The sequence below is a fragment of the Aquarana catesbeiana genome, linkage group LG06 (genome assembly GCF_042186555.1).
Source record: "Aquarana catesbeiana isolate 2022-GZ linkage group LG06, ASM4218655v1, whole genome shotgun sequence".
Lineage (NCBI taxonomy): Eukaryota > Metazoa > Chordata > Amphibia > Anura > Ranidae > Aquarana > Aquarana catesbeiana.
Genome location: NC_133329.1, coordinates 314903921 through 314924857, shown reverse-complemented (window position 1 = coordinate 314924857; position 20937 = coordinate 314903921). Strand labels below are relative to the sequence as shown.

At 40.5% G+C, this 20937-nt stretch overlaps 1 protein-coding gene across 2 annotated transcripts in view; it reads right to left on the bottom strand.

Annotated features, from left to right (window-relative positions):
• The window catches only part of PRMT2 (protein arginine methyltransferase 2), a 51121-nt gene extending 35296 nt beyond the window's left edge, over positions 1 to 15825 (bottom strand). Inside the window, exons 1-4 of one of the 2 annotated variants that reach the window (XM_073633692.1) lie at positions 13800 to 15825; positions 7681 to 7869; positions 7439 to 7600; positions 3941 to 4105 (exon numbers count right to left, since the gene is read on the bottom strand). In XM_073633692.1, the coding sequence (XP_073489793.1) occupies positions 3941 to 4105; positions 7439 to 7600; positions 7681 to 7869; positions 13800 to 14588 (1305 nt within the window). In that variant the 5' untranslated portion in view covers positions 14589 to 15825. The remainder of the gene's footprint in view (positions 1 to 3940; positions 4106 to 7438; positions 7601 to 7680; positions 7870 to 13799) is intronic. The other variant, XM_073633693.1, reaches the window with a different exon arrangement.
• Between the last annotated feature and the right edge of the window lie 5112 nt (positions 15826 to 20937).

Below are 20937 nucleotides of genomic sequence, written 5' to 3'. Positions count from 1 at the left end.
CCTCAGCCACAGTGATCTTCGGGTTCTTCTTTACCTCTCTCACCAAGGCTCTTCTCCCTAGATAAGGGTTCTGGTCATCCCAAACGTCTTCCATTTAAGGATTATGGTGCTCTTAGGAACCTTAAGTGCAGCAGAAATGTTTTTGTAACCTTGGCCAGATCTGTGCCTTGCCACAATTCTGTCTCTGAGCTCTTCAGACAGTTCCTTTGACATGCACTGTGAGCTGTAAGGTCTTATATAGACAGGTGTGTGGCTTTCCTAAGCAAGTCCAATCAGTATAATCAAACAGCTGGACTCAAATGAAGGTGTAGAACCATCTCAAGGATGATCAGAAGAAATGGACAGCACCTGAGTTAAATATATGAGTGTCACAGCAAAGGGTCTGAATACTTAGGACCATGTGATATTTCAGTTTTTCTTTTTTAATAAATCTGCAAAAATGTCAACAATTCTGTGTTTTTCTGTCAATATGGGGTGCTGTGTGTACATTAATGAGGGAAAAAATTAACTTAAATGATTTTAGCAAATGGCTGCAATATAACAGAGTGAAAAATTTAAGGGGGTCTGAATACTTTCCGTCCCCACTGTATTTCATAGTTATTGGGTGGCCTTTGAAAATTGAATTATATGACTTAAAGGGGTTGTAAACCTCCGCGTTTTTCACCTTAATGCATCCTATGTATTAAGGTGAAAAAACACCTGGCAGTGACCGGCCCCCAGCCCCCCCCCCCGTTCTACTTACCTGAGCCCTGGAACTTGACCCGCCGGGGACGCGCTGTCACTCTGCCCGGGGTTTTTGGCACTTGATTGGATAGATTGATAGCAGCGCAGCGATTGACTCCCGCTGCTGTCAATCAAATCCAATGACATGGGCACCGGGGTGGGGCCGAGTCATACGTGCTGGACTCTGGAGCGTGCCCGCAAGGTGACCCCCTCAGGGAAGCGCTTCCCAGAGGGGGTTATCTGATGCGGGGAGGAGCCACGAGAGCCGCCGGGGGACCCCAGAAGAGGAGGTTCGGGACCACTCTGTGCAAAATGAGCTGCACAGTGGAGGTAAGTATGATATGTTTGTTATTTTAAATTTAAAAAAAAAAAAAAAAAGAACCCTTACAATCACTTTAAATGCCTTGTAATATTGCACGGTGAGGTTTATTGGTCCTGGGGCTTTTCCTGTTTGCATGGTTTTAAATCAAGAAATTGTCCTTGGACATTTAGATCTCCATGGAGTCCCTGGTTTAGCAAGAGATTTTTGGTATGCCAGAGTGAGTTAGGTGTTTGAGGAATGAAAATAAATAATTGCGCTGATATTAGCCTCTTACTAATGCACTTAAGTGTCCTTAATCGATATGTGATAAATAAATGTAGAAATAAGTAATTGTGAATAATATTCCTCCTGTGAATTCACACACACTAAAATGGATAAATAAACACAAATAAACCCATAAATTAAATAAAAATTGTCCTGTGTATAGGAGTACCAAATTCTAATAAGTAAGCCAAAAACACTAATAGGAAGTTCAAGTATTAAATATAAATAAAAATTGGAAGTTCACTGATGAATAAAAGTAAGTGGCAACAGGTTCAATACTAATTTCACCATTTAAGCAATTTCACCAATACCTGCCGTTGGTATTAGGTAGGATATTTTCGTTTTTCAGCAGATTTCCCCGACATGAAAAATAAGCACAAAAAACAAATCCAATGCGCAGAGATTAAAACAGAGTGATACTGAATAATAAGATCCTAATCTCACTCACATATCCCATTCATTATATCGCATGAGAAAGAAAATGATCAGCTGCATTCAGCTATGCGCTGGAGGCTCCTCATCCACCGCCAGTGTTCACACACAGACTCTGCTGGAAAGCGTCACAGGCTCCTCCTCCCGGAGCCAATTTGTTTCTTTTTTTGTAATATAATCGTCATTGTAGAGCTTTTTAGTTTTCGCATTTTTCCAAAAGAGGTGTATTTACTTGGTACTGCTAAATCCTGTACACGTTATTCTGCCTGAGTTAACACTAACGCTTTTTTTGTAGGCCATCTTTGTATTTGGTCCACGAGGGAGAAGAATTCTGCTGTTCTCTCTCTTTTACAAGCCAAACCAATTTTAATGAGGGAACCTCATATGTAGCCATTTATGTAAAATGAAAGACCCAATTTCCTGCAGTATGATCAATAGCAGTGGATGGTTGTGTCCCTTCTACAGGTTAGGAAATATATACTAATCTGGTCCATTTAAAGCTGAACTCCATGCAACAGTCAATACACAGATGAAATACATATAAGATTGCTGTTTGACCTGGCAAATGATTTTTTGTAATTCTATATATCCAGTTCTAAGATTTATACAGCTCTGTCACAAAGCAAAGGCTTGTATAGCAGGGCAAGAAACCCGATTTGTCTGCTGCAGTTAAGGAATACTTTCAGGTCTTGTCGCTTTCCTAGTTTGTGACTGGATATTGAGAACAGAAGCAGCAGACTGACAAGCTCATTTTTCTGTCACCCTGCTCTCTCCTCCCATTAGCATGCTCCCGGTAAGCTCATGATTAGTTACTTGAATTCATTGAATGATGTATTAATGAATGAAGAGTTGCAATAATATGGATCTTTTTATTTGCTTGTGCAGCTTTAACTAAAAATGATGTTATTGTTTTAGGGCAACTAGAAAGTGTCCTTCGCGCTGGTGGGTGATAAATAGTGGTTGTGACTAGACAATTATACAAATAAATATTACTTAACAAAAAAGTGATAATATTGCAGCAAAATGGGGGTGTTCACACCAACACTTGGTACAGTAAATATTTGAGTAAATTTCGTGCAATATTAATAAAACATATGAGTGAGTGTAAAGAATTGTGTGCATAGGTAAAAGAAAGGGACTATACGGATAGTGGTTGCTGCGGCTATTATTGCTAGGATCAACGATCTCTATATTGCATTATATAGCAATCGCCACTATCTTCTGATAAAGTGATAATGCTAAAATATACGTAAATAAAATACATATAAATGACTACGGTGGTGTTATAGTTCAACTCTAATATTCACGTGAGTAAAAGATAAACAAATTGCCGTGGATAAAAATCAACTCCTTGTGGATGAAAAAACAACAAATTCTTCTATAATCATTAATCATATGTGCAATCAATCATAAATAATGTCATAAAGCAATAGACATAAAAATGGTGAACATAAAAATGTGTAATAATAGTCCACTTCGGTGCTATATTAGAGTGCAGGTGGTTAAATTATAATATCAAATAATTTGAAGGAGGTAGATGGGTAGCAGCATATAAACAATCTATAAGTATTTCTTCTATTTAATTCTGATCTATAAGATGTAATGGGTATATTTTCTCTGCTGGTGGTGTCTCCTAGTGTGGTCTCACAGGCAATATAGAGATCATTGATCCTAGCAATAATAGCCGCAGCAAACACTATCCGTATAGTCCCTTTCTTTTACCTATGAACACAATTCTTTACACTCACTCATATGTTTTATTAATATTGCGCAAAATTTACTCAAATATTTATTGTTTTAGGGCAGCCCTGAATTAAACTGGGTTCCAGCATAATAAAGTATCTAAACTAAAGGTGGGAGCTAAACAGGTGTTGATGTCATCACCTCCTCTTTTGTTGTCATGTTCTGCTCTTGGTGGAAAACTTCAAAAAAATTGAACTTAGGGCACTAGGCAAGATAAGCATCAACTGACCTCTAAAAATAAATTCCCAAACTTAGGTGTCTACTGTAATTTCTTCTCCCTGCTCACTGGTATTTAGACAGTTCTTGTAATGATCTACTAATCACCAGGAACCATATCAAGTGCAGAGAATAAAAAATAATGATTTAAAGATTAGGGGCAAAAATAAAAAATAAGGTTGTAAAAAAAAAAAAAAAAAAAAGTCTTAAATCTGCAGAAAAATTAAAGTACTATCATACCACCAAACAGGTTCCCATCCACTCAGACACAAGGACATCAACTCTGGATGGTAATTTCAATTCTTCTGCCCTCTGACGTATAACCTTTACTATTCCTGAGAATCCATTTTCTTCAACTAACCTACTTGTTTGTTTAGCAATATCACTTGCTTCTACCGCATACACCTGTGAAGAAAATGCTGTTTTTATTTTTGCATACACAGACAGGCAACATCAATTTATCCCTTTCATTGAGGGACACAGGATTCTGGAAACAAAAAATTTGTGACATTAAATATCAGTGATATAATCAAAATGTGAAAATACTACAAAATAAATAAATATATAAACAATATAATAATAATAAAAAATATTTTGCACTATTTTCACGTTTGATTATATTACTATATTACTTGCAGATATACGATGGTCCACTGCATAGTAGCAGTGGTTGCGCTACTGTGGGATTGATTATTGGTTGGTACACTAATATTAAATGTCATTTTTTGGATTTTATTATTTAAAGTAGCAGCACTAAAATATATAATGTTTTTGGAATCCTGAGCGCAGTGAAACACACAAAATATCTTTGATTAATTTAAATTTTGTTTTGCATTTAAACATGTTAGATTATTTGTATTACGGTACAGGGAGCAGCGCTTTACTATATTTTTATTACAACAACAGAAGCTTGACACCAAATCGACCAAGAAGCACTGACTAGTGGAATGACCCACGACCGGGAAAGGTGGAACCTTACCTTTGATACCATAGACGTAAGAAATAAGCTGACGGATCCACATAGAAATTGTGGATCAAAAAATACCTGACCTTTGCAAGGACCCTCAGCAGAACAAAGAGGAAATCATACTGTTGAAACAAAGCTGCAGACTTCAGATAAACTCTAACAGCTCAAAGGATAAGTTTAGATCTGCTGATCGTGGGTGCAATGCTTTATAGGCTCCTAACAAAAGAAATAATAAATGCATATTTTTTTTTACCTGCATAAAAATGTGCATTTATTTTTTTTGTAAAGGTGAATTTATCCTTTAAATGACATCCAAAGAGTAAAAGCACCTTCTCCTTATGATTAGGCAAAAAAGCTGGTTCTGATTCACATGGAACTAAGAAACAGAGATGTGCGGTAAGGTCAGTGGCTGGTGAGGCACTGGCTATGATCAAAACCAGATACACACAGGTTAGATACGCCACCATCGTTAGAGTGAGAGCAAGAATTCTAGCATTAGACCTCCTCTAACTATAAACATGTAATCTGTTAAAAATTGTAAAGCGCCAATAGAGATTTTTAAGTACTGAAGTTTGGCGCATTTTTAATTTTGACTCTTAGACCCTGTGAGTTGAAGTTATAGCACATAAAAAGACGACCTTGCACAAAGGGAGCAACAAGGGAATCTTTTGGAAAGGTTCAAAAAGAGGAGTTTGAAAAATGGACAAGACCAAATAAGATCCCCAAGGAGCCCCGCTAATATGGAACAATTCGTGTGACACCCTGCACAAAGACAAAAACTAGACAAAATGATTTTCTGAAACAGAATGCCAAAAGCCGGGATCTGCGCAGCAGAAAAAAGCAAAAATGCGTCTCACGACAAACTTTGGGGGAGGAAATTTATGAGCCTCCCACCATGTGAAAAGGGCTTTCCATGTACGACAATGACCTCCAGAGTGCGAGTTTCTTGCCTTGGGCAAAGTAGGGATTACAGAGTCAGAAACATCCCTATACCTCAGGACTTGGGCTTCAACAATCATGCTATTAAAGCCAGCAACCATTAGGCAGAATGGAAGATCGGACCTTGCGACAGCAAATCTGGCAGTTCTGGAAGAGCCCATGGCTTGTCTGCCAAGAGTTTTAGGATGATTCATACCACACTCTTCTTGGTCAAGCAGAATTATCAGAATGTCCTCAACCTTTATTCTGCACAAGAAAGGAAGAAACTGTATTGGAGGGAAGGCATAGATTAGGCGAAGGAATATTTTGAGAGCGCTTGGAGCAGTGTCACCAAAGCATGGGTAAATAGCCGGACTTAATAAGTTATAGAGAATTAGATGCACTGTGAAATATACAAAGTAAAAAACTCAGACGAGTTATAAAAGAAGGGAGTCCTTATTAAAAGGTAGTCCATAAAGTCCTGGGGTTACCCGGTATATGGGTTCCCCGTAGCAATCACTTTTTTGGCAGCCAGCTATCAGAGCAGAAGATGACTCTGTGGAGATGTGAAGGGAAGAGGACAGAGCAGCACCAATCAAAGTGTAGTGTTTTTTACAAAGACAGGTTTATTGAAAATAATACACTCAGATTTAAGTGAAAAATAAGGCACATTGGGTAGTCACAACCACGCTGGTCACCTACAATGTTCGAAGGAGAAACTGCAGTCTGTGCTGTAGTCAATCCCAGCCACACGGGTGGATTCCAGAGTCCCGGGGCTGAAGAGGAGGTGCAGGGTGAGCTGTCACAGAGTCATCGGAGGGAGGTGGGAGGTGTGAGCATTAGCTGAGCTGGGAGGAGTTTTGTATAATATGGGTGGAGATTCCTCCTTTTTTTTTTTTCCTTGCAATGTCTATTAACCTGAAGGTTGCAGCATATCCGAAGTAGTCATGAATAGAAAGTTCTCTGTGCCCTGTTTTATACCATTAGAAAATAGCAATTTTGCACTTATTAGAAAATCCTTTTTTCAGAGTCCATTAAGAAGCACACTCCTCCTCTGTGTTTATGGCTATTGGCTCTCGGTACTAAATTGCTAGGGAGGGGTTGTATCTCTTAGACCTGGCCTATAGTTGTTCTGTTTTCAGTGTCCACTCCCCTTGTAGGCAGCAGTATAACCTAGTTGTTTACAGAATCCCGTGTCCCTTAACAGACTCTGAGAAAAAGATTTTTCAGCAAGTATAAAAATCCTATTTTTCTCTACTGGAGAATCTAAGCTTATTGAAATAACCTTTTTTTTTTTATTACCGTAATTCTCTTTATTTTGAAGAAAGCTTTTAATGCAGTAATAAAGCATGTCTAATCAGATACTGCATGTCTAATCCACTACAAAGTCCTCAGCCCTGCCACTGTCTCACTTCCCCTGCTGAACTCTATATATAGTAAAATATATGGAGAGTCCACCTGTAAGAATGATCTCTCTCTAATGGGCATACACACTGAAGGCAATAAAAGTTTCTAAAAATTCTACTGCAGATAAAATAATGGAAAAACATTTGAATGCTTCTTATGAACCATACCACCTCAGCTGTTTTTTTTCTGTATAAATGAATTCCAAACTAACCATGCCACTACAAGTGCAATCTCTGTTAGATTTATCAGCTATATGGTGTGAGCGCCATCCCAAATGGATACAACTTGACTGGAAGGTTTAGACGGGTGCTCGCACTACATAGTTGTTCAGAGATCTAAGAGGCGTTGTGCAGTCAAATTTTATTGAGTGTATACTGCTTAAGTATTAACCATTTATGAATCAACCAGAAACACAGTGTAAACTTATACAATGGTCTAATACTCACAACATCAGGCTGTGCCAGCTGTGCACAGAAAAAACTTATTATTCCAGTTCCACAACCTAGATCGAGGATTCGCTTTCCTTTCAGTGCTGAACTGTTTTGTAGTATAACATTTCTGTAAGTCTGTGTACGAGGCTGGTCAGACAGCATCTCCAAGTGTAGCTTCTGCATGAAAGAAATGGGAGTGAAAAATCTGACTGATGTACAGACTAAATTATCTGATCTGGAAGGACAGTGCATTTTACCAAAGTCTTGTAGCTCCCATAATACTCCTTGTCCTGCCACGGGTCATCGTCCTCTACATCGTCTTCGTCGTTTATTTTGTGCAAATGACTGGCTGGCACATACCCACAATTACCATTATGCTCAACCCACCACCAATCTGGTGTCACTGCAGACAGGAGGAGGACCCTGTCCCCATAAGAAAGGCTCAGCTGTTCGGGGAAAACAAAGACCACAGGCAGAACAAATCATTTAGATGTTTAAAATTCAGCTAAAAGGAGTTTACTTAACATTGTCAAGAATTCTGAGAAGCTAAAATCAAAAAAAGTGACCGTTCTGTGACTTCTGGGCTGTATATTAGTTTCTGCATATTGACATCAACCACAATGAGACTGAACAGGCACAGCTTACTGCCCTAAAATCAGTAGGGAACATTGGAGGCTGAAAATGGGTTCTTTTATCTATAGGTTCATTCCTATCCTGCACAACTTAAAAACACGAACGCTGTCAGTGCTGACATCCTTCTGAAAATATTAGTTGCTTGAAACTCGTGCTAATCCTCTGACCTTAAAGCTACCAAGTCACTAGGAAAAAAGCTTAAAGGATAAGTTCACAAAAAATAAATAAATGCACATTTTTTTTTTTTTTGCTAGGAACCTGTAATACATTAATACATTGCAATGCCAAGGTCCTGTAGCTGTCTGCCTGTACCTCTGATATGGGCAGGCAGTTTTCACACTGACGGGAAGCTCAATTAACTAACTAGAGCGATCAACAGTGCACTGGTAGTTCATAGAGAACTTCAAGTGGAAAGCCCCAAAGAATGTCAGTATTTGTAGTTTTCCCATTCACAAAACACTGAATGAATGATGTGGCCGGGAAGGTGGAGCCCCGCTACGTCTTTTTTAGATTGTGACAAGGAGCAGGGAGAAGATTCCCCTCTTGTTGTCAAAACGGGGGATCAGGGAGGTGCGGGGGCCTGTGCATTTATAACATGTTACACCCTGAATATGGGTGTAACACGCTGCAAAAGGTGAACTTATCCTTCAAGTAGAAACAGCTTATAGAAGGAGAACAATACTCACCTGTCTGCCATGTTCACTGCTGGGTAGTGTGGTTTAATTCACTGGCTGCTAACCTACAACTGTGCCCTTCCTATAAAGAGATGCAGTGGCTGACAAATGGAGTAGTCAGAGAGATTTCCTCTTATTTTCTGTTCTGGTGACAATATTACCAGGACATGGAGTGAGGGGAAATCTGCAACAGGGACACAGACAAGAATAAAAGTTATGTTATATTAGATTAGGGAAAGGTTAGTATCTCTGACAGCTTTTTTCTACTGTCGGTGTGACTGTTTGAGATTTTCCCTCACTTCCTGTGCTGGTGACAATGTTATTACTGGGACAGGATGGAAGGAAAACTCTCAGCAAGACAACATACCTGGCAGAGGTTCTAACCCTTCCTCACCCAATCCCCAAAAAAACGTATCTGGAGTTACTTTGCCTTTTTGCTTATTAACATATACATTGTTTAAAAACACCAAGATAAAAGTAGCCGAGATACCGCTAAACACTGTGGAGTGCATTTCTAAACAACCTGTATAGCAATTTACTTTTAGGCTACTTTCACACTGGGGCAGTGAGGGCGTTGGCGGTAAAGCTCAGCCAGATTTAGCGGTGCTTTACCATCGTTTTAGCGGCACGTTTCGGCCGCTAGTGGGGCACTTTTAACCCCCGCTAGCGGCCGAAAATGGGGTTAATCGCGCTCGTGTAGCTGCCCATGCATTCCAATGGGCAGGGGCGGTGGAAGTGCGGTGTATACTAGAGGTCGACCGATATATCGGCCGATATTTTCAGCGGGACTTGCAAATGACTTCTGTAATTGAAGTCAATTGCAAGTTGTCTGAAGGTTTCTTCTCTCCTCCTCTGGGCAGCCTGCCAAGTCTGATAAGAAGATACATTTGTATCTCTTTCAGGTTCTTTTATCAATAGACTGAACTCCATGGAGAAATTTTCAGTTTAACCATTTAAAGACTAAATCTTTTCTGACACTTGTTGCTTACAAGTAAAAATCCTGTATTTTCTGCTAGAAAATCACTTAGAACCCCCAAACATTATATATATATATTTTTTAGCAGAGACCCTAGGGAATAAAATAGCGGTTGTTGCAATATTTTATGTCACACGGTATTTGCGCAGCGGTCTTTCAAACGCAATTTTTTTTTAAAAAATACACTAATGAAATAAAAAAAAAAAAAGCAGTAAAGTTAGCCCATTTTTTTTTCGTCGTGTTTTTGTGTATTTAATATTTAAGATATAGTTATTTTTTTTTAATCTAAATTCTACATACAAGTGAACTGATTGGAGGTTTGTTTTGTTTAATAAATGTTTAAATATAAAAAATTTTCTGTATCACTTATTACTTAAGGCTGCTCTCACATTGGAGCGGGCATGCGTTGACGGTAAAACGCTGTTAATTTTAGCGGCGCTTTACCATAATTTTAGTGGCGCTATTCGGCTGCTAGTGGGGCGCTTATAACCCAGCTAGCGGCCGAAGAAGGGGTTAAATGCGCCCCTGAAGCGCTGCTGCCGAAATGCTTTGCAGGCACTTCGGCAGCGGTGCGCATTCATTTCAATGGGCAGGAGTGGTGGAGGAGCGGTATACACACCGCTCCAAAGATGCTGCTTGCAGGACTTTTTTTTTAACATCCTGCCAGCGCATCGCCTCAGTGTGAAAGCACTCGAGCTTTCACACAGACTGCAGGGGAGCCGTTTTACAGGCGCTATTTTTAGCCCAAAAGCGCCTGAAAAACGCCCCAGTGTGAAAGGGGTCTAACTGTTAGATTTTATGAGATGAAGGGAAAAAAAAAAAAATCGGCCTAATATATCGGCCCAAAAAAATCGGCATCATATATCGGCCATCGGCCACCGCGATTTCTAAATATCGGCTTTGGCATCGGCCAGAGAAAAACCCATATCGGTCGACCTCTAGTGTATACACTGCTCCTCCACCGCCCCAAAGATGCTGCTTTCAGGACTTTTTTTAATGTTCCACAAGCGCACCGATCCACTGTGAAAGCACTTGGGCTTTCAAACTGGAGTGACAGGAGAGGCAATTTACAGGCGCTATTTTTAGTGCTAAAACGCCTGTAAAGCGCCTCAGTGTGAAAGTGGCCTTAAAGTGCATGTACATTCTGTAACAATCATGCAACAAAACAAATGGTATCAGGCAATTTCCTTTGCTGGAGGAAGGTTTTTCATTGATTAAACAGAAAACACTGCATTTGCCCACTAGATGGCATATAGGAATTTCCAATACGTAGCACCATTTAGTGGCTAAATGTGGAATTTTCTTTTTTTAAATCAATAAAAAATATTTATCCTGCACAGCCTAATAATTTTTTTTTTTTTTTTTTTTTGCCCTATTTCACACAAAACAAATGTACAAGCACTGTCACTGGACGAATTGCTATGTAATTATTTAATAAATACACCCTTATATGCTACAAACCGACCTCAATGCACTGTCTAATTGGACAACTAAGTGGCAAATGAGGTTTAATGTTGATAAATTTAAAGTTATGCACTTGGGGGCTAAGAATATGCATGCATCATACATACTAGGGGGAGTACAACTGGGGGAATTCATAGTGAAGAAGGATCTGGGGGTTTTGGTAGATCACAAGCTCAATAATAGCATGCAATGCCAAGCTGCAGTTTCCAAAGCGAGCAAAGTCCTTTCTTGTATTAAGAGAGGTATAGACTCCAGAGAAAGAGATATCATTTTCCCCCTGTACAAATCATTAGTAAGGCCTCATCTGGAATATGCAGTTCAGTTTTGGGCACCAGTTCTCAAAATGGATATCGGGGAACTGGAGAAAGTGCAGAGAAGGGCAACCAAACTAATAAGGGCATGGAGAAGCTCAGGTATGAGGAAAGATTAGAGGAACTGAATCAATCCCCTCATGAGAAGAGGAGATTAAGGGGGGATATGAACAACATGTACAAATACATAAGTGGTCCATATAGTGAACTTGGTGTTGAGTTATTCACTTTAAGGTCATCACAGAGGACAAGGGGGCACTCTTTACGTCTAGAGGAAGAAAGATTTAATCTCCAAATATGAAAAGCTTTCTTCGGAGTAAGAGCTGTGAAAATGTGGAATAGACTCCCTCCAGAGGTGGTTCTGGCCAGCTCAGTAGATTGCTTTTTAAAACGCCAGGATTCTTTCTTAAATGTACATAATATAACTGGGTACTAACATTTATAGGTAAAATTGATGCAGGGAAAATCCGATTGCCTCTCGGGGATCAGGAAGGAATTTTTTCCCCTGCTGTAGCAAATTGGAGCATGCTTTTCTGGGGTTTTTCGCCATCCTCTGGATCAACTGTGGGTGAAAGATTGTGTATATTGGATTGTATTTTCTTTTTTCTTTTTTTTGGTTGAACTAGACGAATTTGTGTCTTTTTTCAACCTAACTATGTACAGTGCCTTGCAAAAGTATTTGCCCCTTGGCTTTTTACCTATTTTGTTACATTAGTTCAATGTTTTTTTAATCTGAATTATATGTGATGGATCAGAACACAATAGTCTAAGTTGGTGAAGTAAAATATATACATAAAACTTTTTCAGAAATAAAAAACTGATAATTGGCATGTGAGTATGTGTTCACCCCCTTTGTTATGAAACTCATAAAAAGCTCTGGTGCAACCAATTACCTTCGGAAGTCACACAATTAGTGAAATGATGTCCACCTGTGTGCAATATAAGTGTCACATGATCTGTCATTACATATACACACCTTTTTGAAAGGCCCCAGAGGCTGCAACACCTAAGCAAGAGGCACCACTAACCAAACACTGCCATGAAGACCAAGGAACTCTCCAAACAAGTAATGGGCAATGTTGTTGAGAAGTACAAGTCAGGGTCAGGTTATTAAAAAATATCCAAGTCTTTGATTATCCCTAGGAGCACCATCAAATTTATCATAACCAAATGGAAAGGACGTGGCACAACAGCAAACATGCCAAGAGACAGTTGCACCCCAAAACTCACAGACCTGGCAAGGAGGGCATTAATCAGAGAGGCAGCACAGAGACCTAAGGTAACTCTGGAGGAGCTGCAGAGTTCCACAGCAGAGACTGGAGTATCTGTACATAGGATGACAATAAGCCGTACGCTCCATAGAGTTGGGCTTTATGGCAGAGTGGCCAGAAGAAAGCCTTTACTTTCAGCAAAAAAACAAAATGGCATGTTTTGAGTTTGCGAAAAGGCATGTTGGAGACTCCCAAAATGTATGAAGGAAGGTGCTCTGGTCTGATGAGACTAAAATTTAACTTTTTGGCCATCAAAGAATACGCTATGTCTGGTGCAAACCCAACACATCACATCACCCAAAGAACACCATCCCCACAGTGAAACATGGTGGTGGCAGCATCATGCTGTGGAGATGTTTTTCAGCAGTCAGGACTGGGAAACTGGTCAGAGTTGAGGGAAAGATGGATGGTGCTAAATACAGGGATATTCTTGAGCAAAACCTGTACCACTCTGTGTGTGATTTGAGACTAGGACCGAGGCTCACCTTCCAGCAGGACAATGACCCCAAACACACTGCTAAAGCAGCACTTGAGTGGTTTAAGGGAAAACATATAAATGTGTTGGAATGGCCTAGTCAAAGCCCAGACCTCAATCCAATAGAAAACCTGTGGTCACACTTAAAGATTGCTGTTCACAAGCACAAACCATCCAACTTGAGCAGCAGTTTTGCTAGGAGGAATGGGCAAAAATCCCAGTGGTTAGATGTGGCAAGCTCATAGAGACTTATCCAAAGCGACTTGGAGCCGTGATAACCGCAAAAGGTGGCTCTACAAAGTATTGACTTTAGGGGGATGAATAGTTATGCACATTGACTTTTTCTGTTATTTTATCCTATTTGTTGTTCGCCTCACAATAAAAAAAAAAATCTTCAAAGTTGTGGGCATGTTCTGTAAATTAAATGATGCAAATCCTCAAACAATCCATGTTAATTCCAGGTTGTGAGGCAACAAAACACGAAAAATGCCAAGGGGGTGAATACTTTTGCAAGGCACTGTATATGTGCTCTAGCAATTTATACATTTATGGAAATAAACCTGCCACCATACCTGTGTTTCTTCAGCAGCCGCAAAGTCACACATCATGACAAATTCATTTGAGCTGCAATCTTCATAAGGATAATGCACCATATAGTCCATGGCAGAGGAGATCCCTAAGCGACTTAAGTCTGGAAGCTGCTCATACGACTCTCCACAACTGCATTCACACCGACTGTCATCTTGGTCTTCATGTTCCACTGGCCAAAGATCACCTTCAATCTCTCCACTTTTGGGTTGCCTTGCCATGCATTCAGATGAATCTCCAACCACTTGACTTACTGTTGTGCCAGTGGAATGACTGCTTGCATTGTTCATTCTGCACCCAGAAAAATCCAGAGCCTTGTCTGCTTCTTTACAAGCTAGTGGATCATTTTCCATCATTTTTGTTCTACAATGGTGCAGACACCCCTTCCCACAGCTCTCTGGACTCCTATTCCCCTCCACTGCGCTATAACTAGCTGGATCCCTTTCCAATGGTTTTTCTCTATCATTATTTGTGTGGTTCTCTGTGTTACTGCCTGCATACCCCGCCCACCCTCCAACCTCAGAATCACATAAACCCCTTTCTAACTCCATTATTCTCATTACCTGACAGTTACTGTGTATTTCTATTGGTTTCATCCCACAGTCACACATCTTGGTGTCCATGTCCCTCATGGAGCATGACGGACTATCATTTACACCAGTAGCAGCTGACATGGTTTCAGTTCTCTTCTCTGGTTCTGTCTTCTGTCTAACGCTCAGCTCCTCTTTTCTGTGCTTCTCTAAACAATCTCCACACCGTTCCTGTCCTTCCATGTCACCTAACTCTAATGGTATCTCTCCATAACTTCTTCATCTTGGTGCTACAAAGACTGCGAGCAAAAACAAATGGAATTGTGTTACCTAATAGGAATTTCCAGTTCTAACGCTCTTTTCAGATAATCTACACAGTGGTACCGAACTCCACTTATCTACCCCAGGCTCAAATTCAAAGACAGCTAATCCTTCATTGCAGCTAAGTCTACTGTAATCTCCTACACCCCCAGTGATTCCTCTGCCTTGGAGCACTGGGTGGGTTTTGGATAGGTCTTCTTCTTCCCCTTTATTGAGATGTACACTTGGTTTTGTTTTTACATTCCTGGTGATCTCCCCAATAGAAGGGAATTTTTCTGCAACTGTTCTGCAATATCAGGTCACATCACTGCTACTTTCCAAAAAATTTCAGTACATTTCACCAATACCGGGACAACTCACTACTACCCAGCCCTGTATTTGAACAGTTTACTGCTAACCCCTAATTCCAGAACATTGATCTGCTACTGTCCCCAATTCCAGGACAACTGATCTGCTACTGTCCCCAATTCCAGGACAACTGATCTGTTACTGTCCCCACTTCCAGGACAACTGATCTGTTACTGTCCCCACTTCCAGGACAACTGATCTGTTACTGTCCCCACTTCCAGGACAACTGATCTGTTACTGTCCCCACTTCCAGGACAACTGATCTGCTACTTTCCCCACTTCCAGGACAACTGATCTGCTACTGTCCCCACTGCCAGGACAATATTCACCACTACTGTCCTTGATTCCAGAACATCGCTCTACTACTGCTCCCAATTCCAGGACAACTAATCTGCTACTCTGCCCAATCTCAGGACAATTTACTGCTATTGTCCACAATTCCAGGACAATTAACTACAACTGTCCTTGGTTTCAAGTTTACTGTCCCCAATTCCAGGATAATTAACTGCTACTGTCCCCAATTCCAGGAAAAGTGATCTGCTACCGTCCACAGTTCCAGGATAAGTTACTGCTACCCTCCCCAGTACCAGGACACCTCACCCGTTCTTGTACATTTGTTACACTTCTCAGTGATTGCCGTCACCTCACCAATGGTAAACTAGGACACCTCCGCTGTAATCTGTCGGGACCCGTGTCCTCGTATCTGCTCGGTCTCGGAGCGCTCCTATTCTTCCTACTTGTTATCAGTCCCTCCCCTTCTCATCGCTTCTGACCTACAGCGGCTTCCTGCTGCTCCGGATGACACTCAGCCGCTTCCCCCGCTCAGGCGACTTTATTACTTAGTGCACTCCACTATGCCCCCTGCTGGCAGCTCAGCAGTACACCCTCCGACCATACACTCTGCACACACAGCCAGAGAGTTTCACTTACAGGTTTTCGGTTCAGGTGGCAAAGCATTGTGGGACTTGTAGTTTCCTCATGAGTCACCGTGCTGCAGGAAAGCAATTGTCTGAAGTGTATTCATTCATAATCTTTTCATTCGTGTTTACTCCATTCCAAACCTTTTCTTACCTGGCAATCTGTGGCTATATGTGTATGTCCAGAGAAAACTTTTTAACGAGGAACTAGAAAGTATTAGCAAACTGGATTGATTTTTTTTATATGAGAATCTGTACCCCCCTGCTCATCTGTACCACCACTGTACCACCCTGCTCTTCTGTCCCTCCACTGTACCCCCCTGATCATCTGCCCCACCAATGTTCCCCTTTTCTCATCTGCCCACCACTGTACCTCCCTGCACATCTGCTCCACCGCTGTACCCCCATGCTCTTCTCTCTCACCACTGAACCATCTTCTCATCAGTCCTAACGCTGAACTTATCTGCTCCTCTGCCCCACCCACTGTACCTTCTGCACATCTGTGCCACCACTGTACCCCCTGCTCTTCTGTCTCACCACTGTAACCCCCTGCTCATGTGTTCCACCGATGTACATCCTTTCTCCTCTGAACCCCTCTGCACATCTGCCCCACCTCTGTACCCCCTGCTCCTCTGCCCCACCGCTGTAACCCCCTACTCATCTGTCCCACCAATGTACCTCCTTTCTTCTCTGCCCCAACACTGAACCCCCCCTGGAAAGGGGATCACTGCTCCAGGTGGAAATGTGGATATAGAACTCTCCTTAGGACTGAAACACCAGGTGCCGGCTAAGCATATAGCAACATGAGGCAAAAAGGAAGTTCTGGACAGCTGCACTCCGGAATATAGCCTTTATTTGTAAAAAGTCCAACAGATACAAGCCACAGCAAAAAATGGGACAAACGAGCTGACGTGTTTCACACTTAACAGTGCTTAGTCATAGCTGCCCTACCACCAAAAACAGTGCAATATATATACTAAAATGTTCCAAATATGTGACTCCATGTGTAGTTAATTGAGTCTAATTACTCAATTAGATCTTCAATTGAAAGAAACCTTTGATTAACAAACGTGTTCAACGTGTGTGAGTTGGGGGAATACACAGGAATATGTGAGTTCAGTGCGAAGATGAAGCAAATGCTTTTATAATGAATTAAACTTAATTTTAACCAACTAAAATAAAGTGTCTAAATAACTTACTTTGTTTTAGTAAATTGGTCCAATGAACTGTGAGCTGTAAATATGTCCAATAAATATGTGAACACCTGAATAGTTGGTGAATAAATGAAATTAAATGAAATAAAAATAAAATGTGATAAGAATTAAACATTTGAATAAAATAAAATAAAATGAGTGACTATATGATAATAATAAATCTGTTAATAATAATAGTGAAAAATATATATGCACTGTATATATATAAGTGTTCCAAAACATGCTTAATCACAGAGGTATATGTAAATAAATGAATGAATGAGTGCTGTCTAACACCAACTGTGTGTATGGAATGTGTACTTATATATATATATATATATATATATATATATATATATATATATATACAGTGGGGCAAAAAAGTATTTAGTCAGCCACCAATTGTGCAAACTCTCCCACTTAAAAAGATGAGAGGCCTGTAATTGTCATCATTGGTATACCTCAACTATGAGAGACAAAATGTGTAAACAAATCCAGACAATCAAATTGTCTGATTTTTGAAAGAATTTTCAAACCAAGCAGCTTGGTGTGAAGAAATCAACTGTGGGAGCAATAATTAGAAAATGGAAGACATACAAGACCACTGATAATCTCCCTTGATCTGGGACTCCACGCAAGAACTCACCCCATGGGGTCAAAATGATCACAAGAACGGTGAGCAAAAATCCCAGAACCACACAGGGGGGGACCTAATGAATGACCTGCAGAGAGCTGGGACCAACGTAACAAAGGCTACCATCAGTAACACACTACGCCTCCAGGGACTCAGATCCTGCAGTGCCAGACGTGTCCCCCTGCTTAAGCCAGTACATGTCTGGGCCCGTCCGAGGTTTTTGGTTGATCCAGAAGAGGATTGGGAGAATGTCATATGGTCAGATGAAACCAAAGTAGAACTGTTTGGTAGAAACACAACTTGTCGTGTTTGGAGGAGAGAGAATGCTAAGTTGCAACCAAAGAACACCATACATACTGTGAAGCATGGGGGTGGTAACATCATGCTTTGGGGCTGTTTCTCTGCAAAGGGAACAGGACGATTGATCCGTGTACATGAAAGAATGAATGGGGCCATGTATCGTGAGATTTTGAGTGCAAACCTCCTCCCATCAGCAAGGGCATTGAAGATGAAACGTGGCAGGGTCTTTCAGCATGACAACGATCCCAAACACACCACTTGGGCAACGAAGGAGTGGCTTCGTAAGAAGCATTTCAAGGTCCTGGAGTGGCCTAGCCAGTCTCCAGATCTCAACCTCATAGAAAACCTTTGGAGGGAGTTGAAAGTCTGTGTTGCCCAGCGACAGACCCAAAACATCACTGCTCTAAAGGAGATCTGCATGGAGGAATGAGCCAACATACCAGCAACAGTGTGTGACAACCTTGTGAAAACATACAGAAAACGTTTGACCTCTGTCATTGCCAACAAAGGATATATAACAATATTTTGATATTGACAAAATACTTATTTTACACCATAATTTGCAAATAAATTCTTTCAAAAATCAGACAATGTGATTGTCTGGATTTGTTTCCAAATTTTTTCTCTCATAGTTGAGGTATACCTATGATGACAATTACACGTCTCTCTCATCTTTTTAAGTGGCAGAACTTGCACAATTGGTGGCTGACTAAATACTTTTTTGCCCCACTGTATATATATATATATCCCGTGTGTATACTTTTATATGGGATCCACCAGATCTCTATTGTATATGCAGTAGGTATATCATGAATAAGAGAAAAAAGTGCACTAAAATAGCCACGTCCCTAAATATTGAGGAGACAGTAAGGGGTACTACTAAGTATTATGAAAAGGGCGAACTTTTTAGGCCAAGAAACAATGGAGAAGAAAAACAATATAAACAATCAAATTTATTGAAAAAATACATTCCACACAATATTATCAAAAAAGGTAAAAATCGTAGCATATATGCATTTGTGTTTTTTGTGCAGTGAGCCCTTGTGCGTCTACACGTTTCGCCGTTAGGCTTCTTCAGGACACGGCCAAGGTTCAAAGACGAAACAGATAAGAGAACAGATTTTTCTATCTGACATGAGATATAATGCCATTAAAATCACGACTATTACATAGACAGACTTGTTTAAAAAGACATGTGTTGAGAACTTGTAGATACAGAGGTCAAGGACGAACAACAGGTACCTTTATTTGAATTACAATATCATATATACCCACGATCAGATGAACGGTGAGTTTTGAAAGTTTGGACTATAAAGAAACAGATACAGCCAATTTCAATAATTGTGTTGACCACTAAAAATATGATACAGCAAGGTTCTATAAGGACAACGGAACTTACTAGATCTCAATTCTTTAGCTAAATCTATGAGCAGGGGCAAATGAAGGCCTGTATTCCTAGTCTGTAAGAGGTCAGCGGAGCCATGATAGCATCCAACATATGTACGAGCGACAAATCCTTATTAGGATCCAGCAATGCTAATGGCTAATAAAGCCAGACAACAGCCCGTTGTATCTAAAAATGTAGAATGTAAGAGTATGAGTTTAGCAGATGTGATAACTAGCTAAAGAGAAAAAGCAAGTCTGTGCCTTAATAAAAATTACGTAGTACTTACATCAAGAAATCATATAAAGAACGTGCCCCTGGGAGACAGCAAAACACTGCACACGGAGCCTGACCAGCTATGAGGGTTATTTATATGGTCAGAAAGCTCACAGCTGGCCGCCGAAATAGCGTCGAAAAGTAATTTCAGGCCTAGACCCAATGTATTTCCTTATAGTAGGATCTGCAAGTAAAATGTGCCAATGTTTTTGAATTATCAAACGTATAGTCTGATGTCGATCAGAATAGGTGGTGATAAATCTCACTGTATCTGAATTTGTTTGTTTAGGTCCTGGGGAAAGGATGGTGTTTCTAGGTCTAGCTACAGCTTTTTTAAAAGCTTTTTTATATAAAAGGTCTGCCTCACGTTTGAAATCAGCGTCTCTTGAACAATTACGTTTTAGACGTATGTACTGGATAAAGGGGATACTTTGAATGAGTGGTTGAGGATGTGCACTACACGCATGCAGAATTGTATTACCCACGGTAGGTTTCCGGTATAGTGATGTACTGATTTGGCCTCCATATTGATGTTGATAGTAATGTCCAGATATACAATGGTGGTAAGACTGGACTGCATAGCGAATTTCAAATTGTAATCATTATGACTCAAAATAGCCATAAAGTCATTCAGTGCTGCTGGTGGCCCTGCCCATAGTACCAAAATGTCGTCTCTGTAGCGGAACCACCGCAGCACGTAGGAGAAAAGGTTCAAGTGTCCCTCATTGGCAAATAGGTCCCACTCCCACCCCCCCAGGTAAAGGTTCGCATAAGAGGGTGCACAACATGTGCCCATAGCGACCCCCTGTACCTGGAGGAAATGGGATCCATCAAAGGAAAAGACATTTTTTGTGAGAATATGAGATAACAATTGTAGTACGAAACCACTAAGACCTCTAAAGGTAGGTCCTCTTTCATTCCAAAATCTAGCAACAACCTCCATATCTAACTCATGTGGGATAGATGAATATAGGGTTTCCACATCTATGGTTACCAGAGAACAGCCGTGAGGTACAGTGAGGCCTTCCAAGTTTCTTAGGAGATCAGGGGTATCTTTGACATAAGAGGGTAATGTGATAACATGGGGGCGTAGGTATTTGTCTACGAATCTACTTGCTCTTTCAGTTTTCGAACCCACACTAGAGACTATTGGACATCCTGGTGGTTTAGTAGGATGTTTATGAATTTTAGGGAGAGAATAAAAGGTAGGAACTCTAGG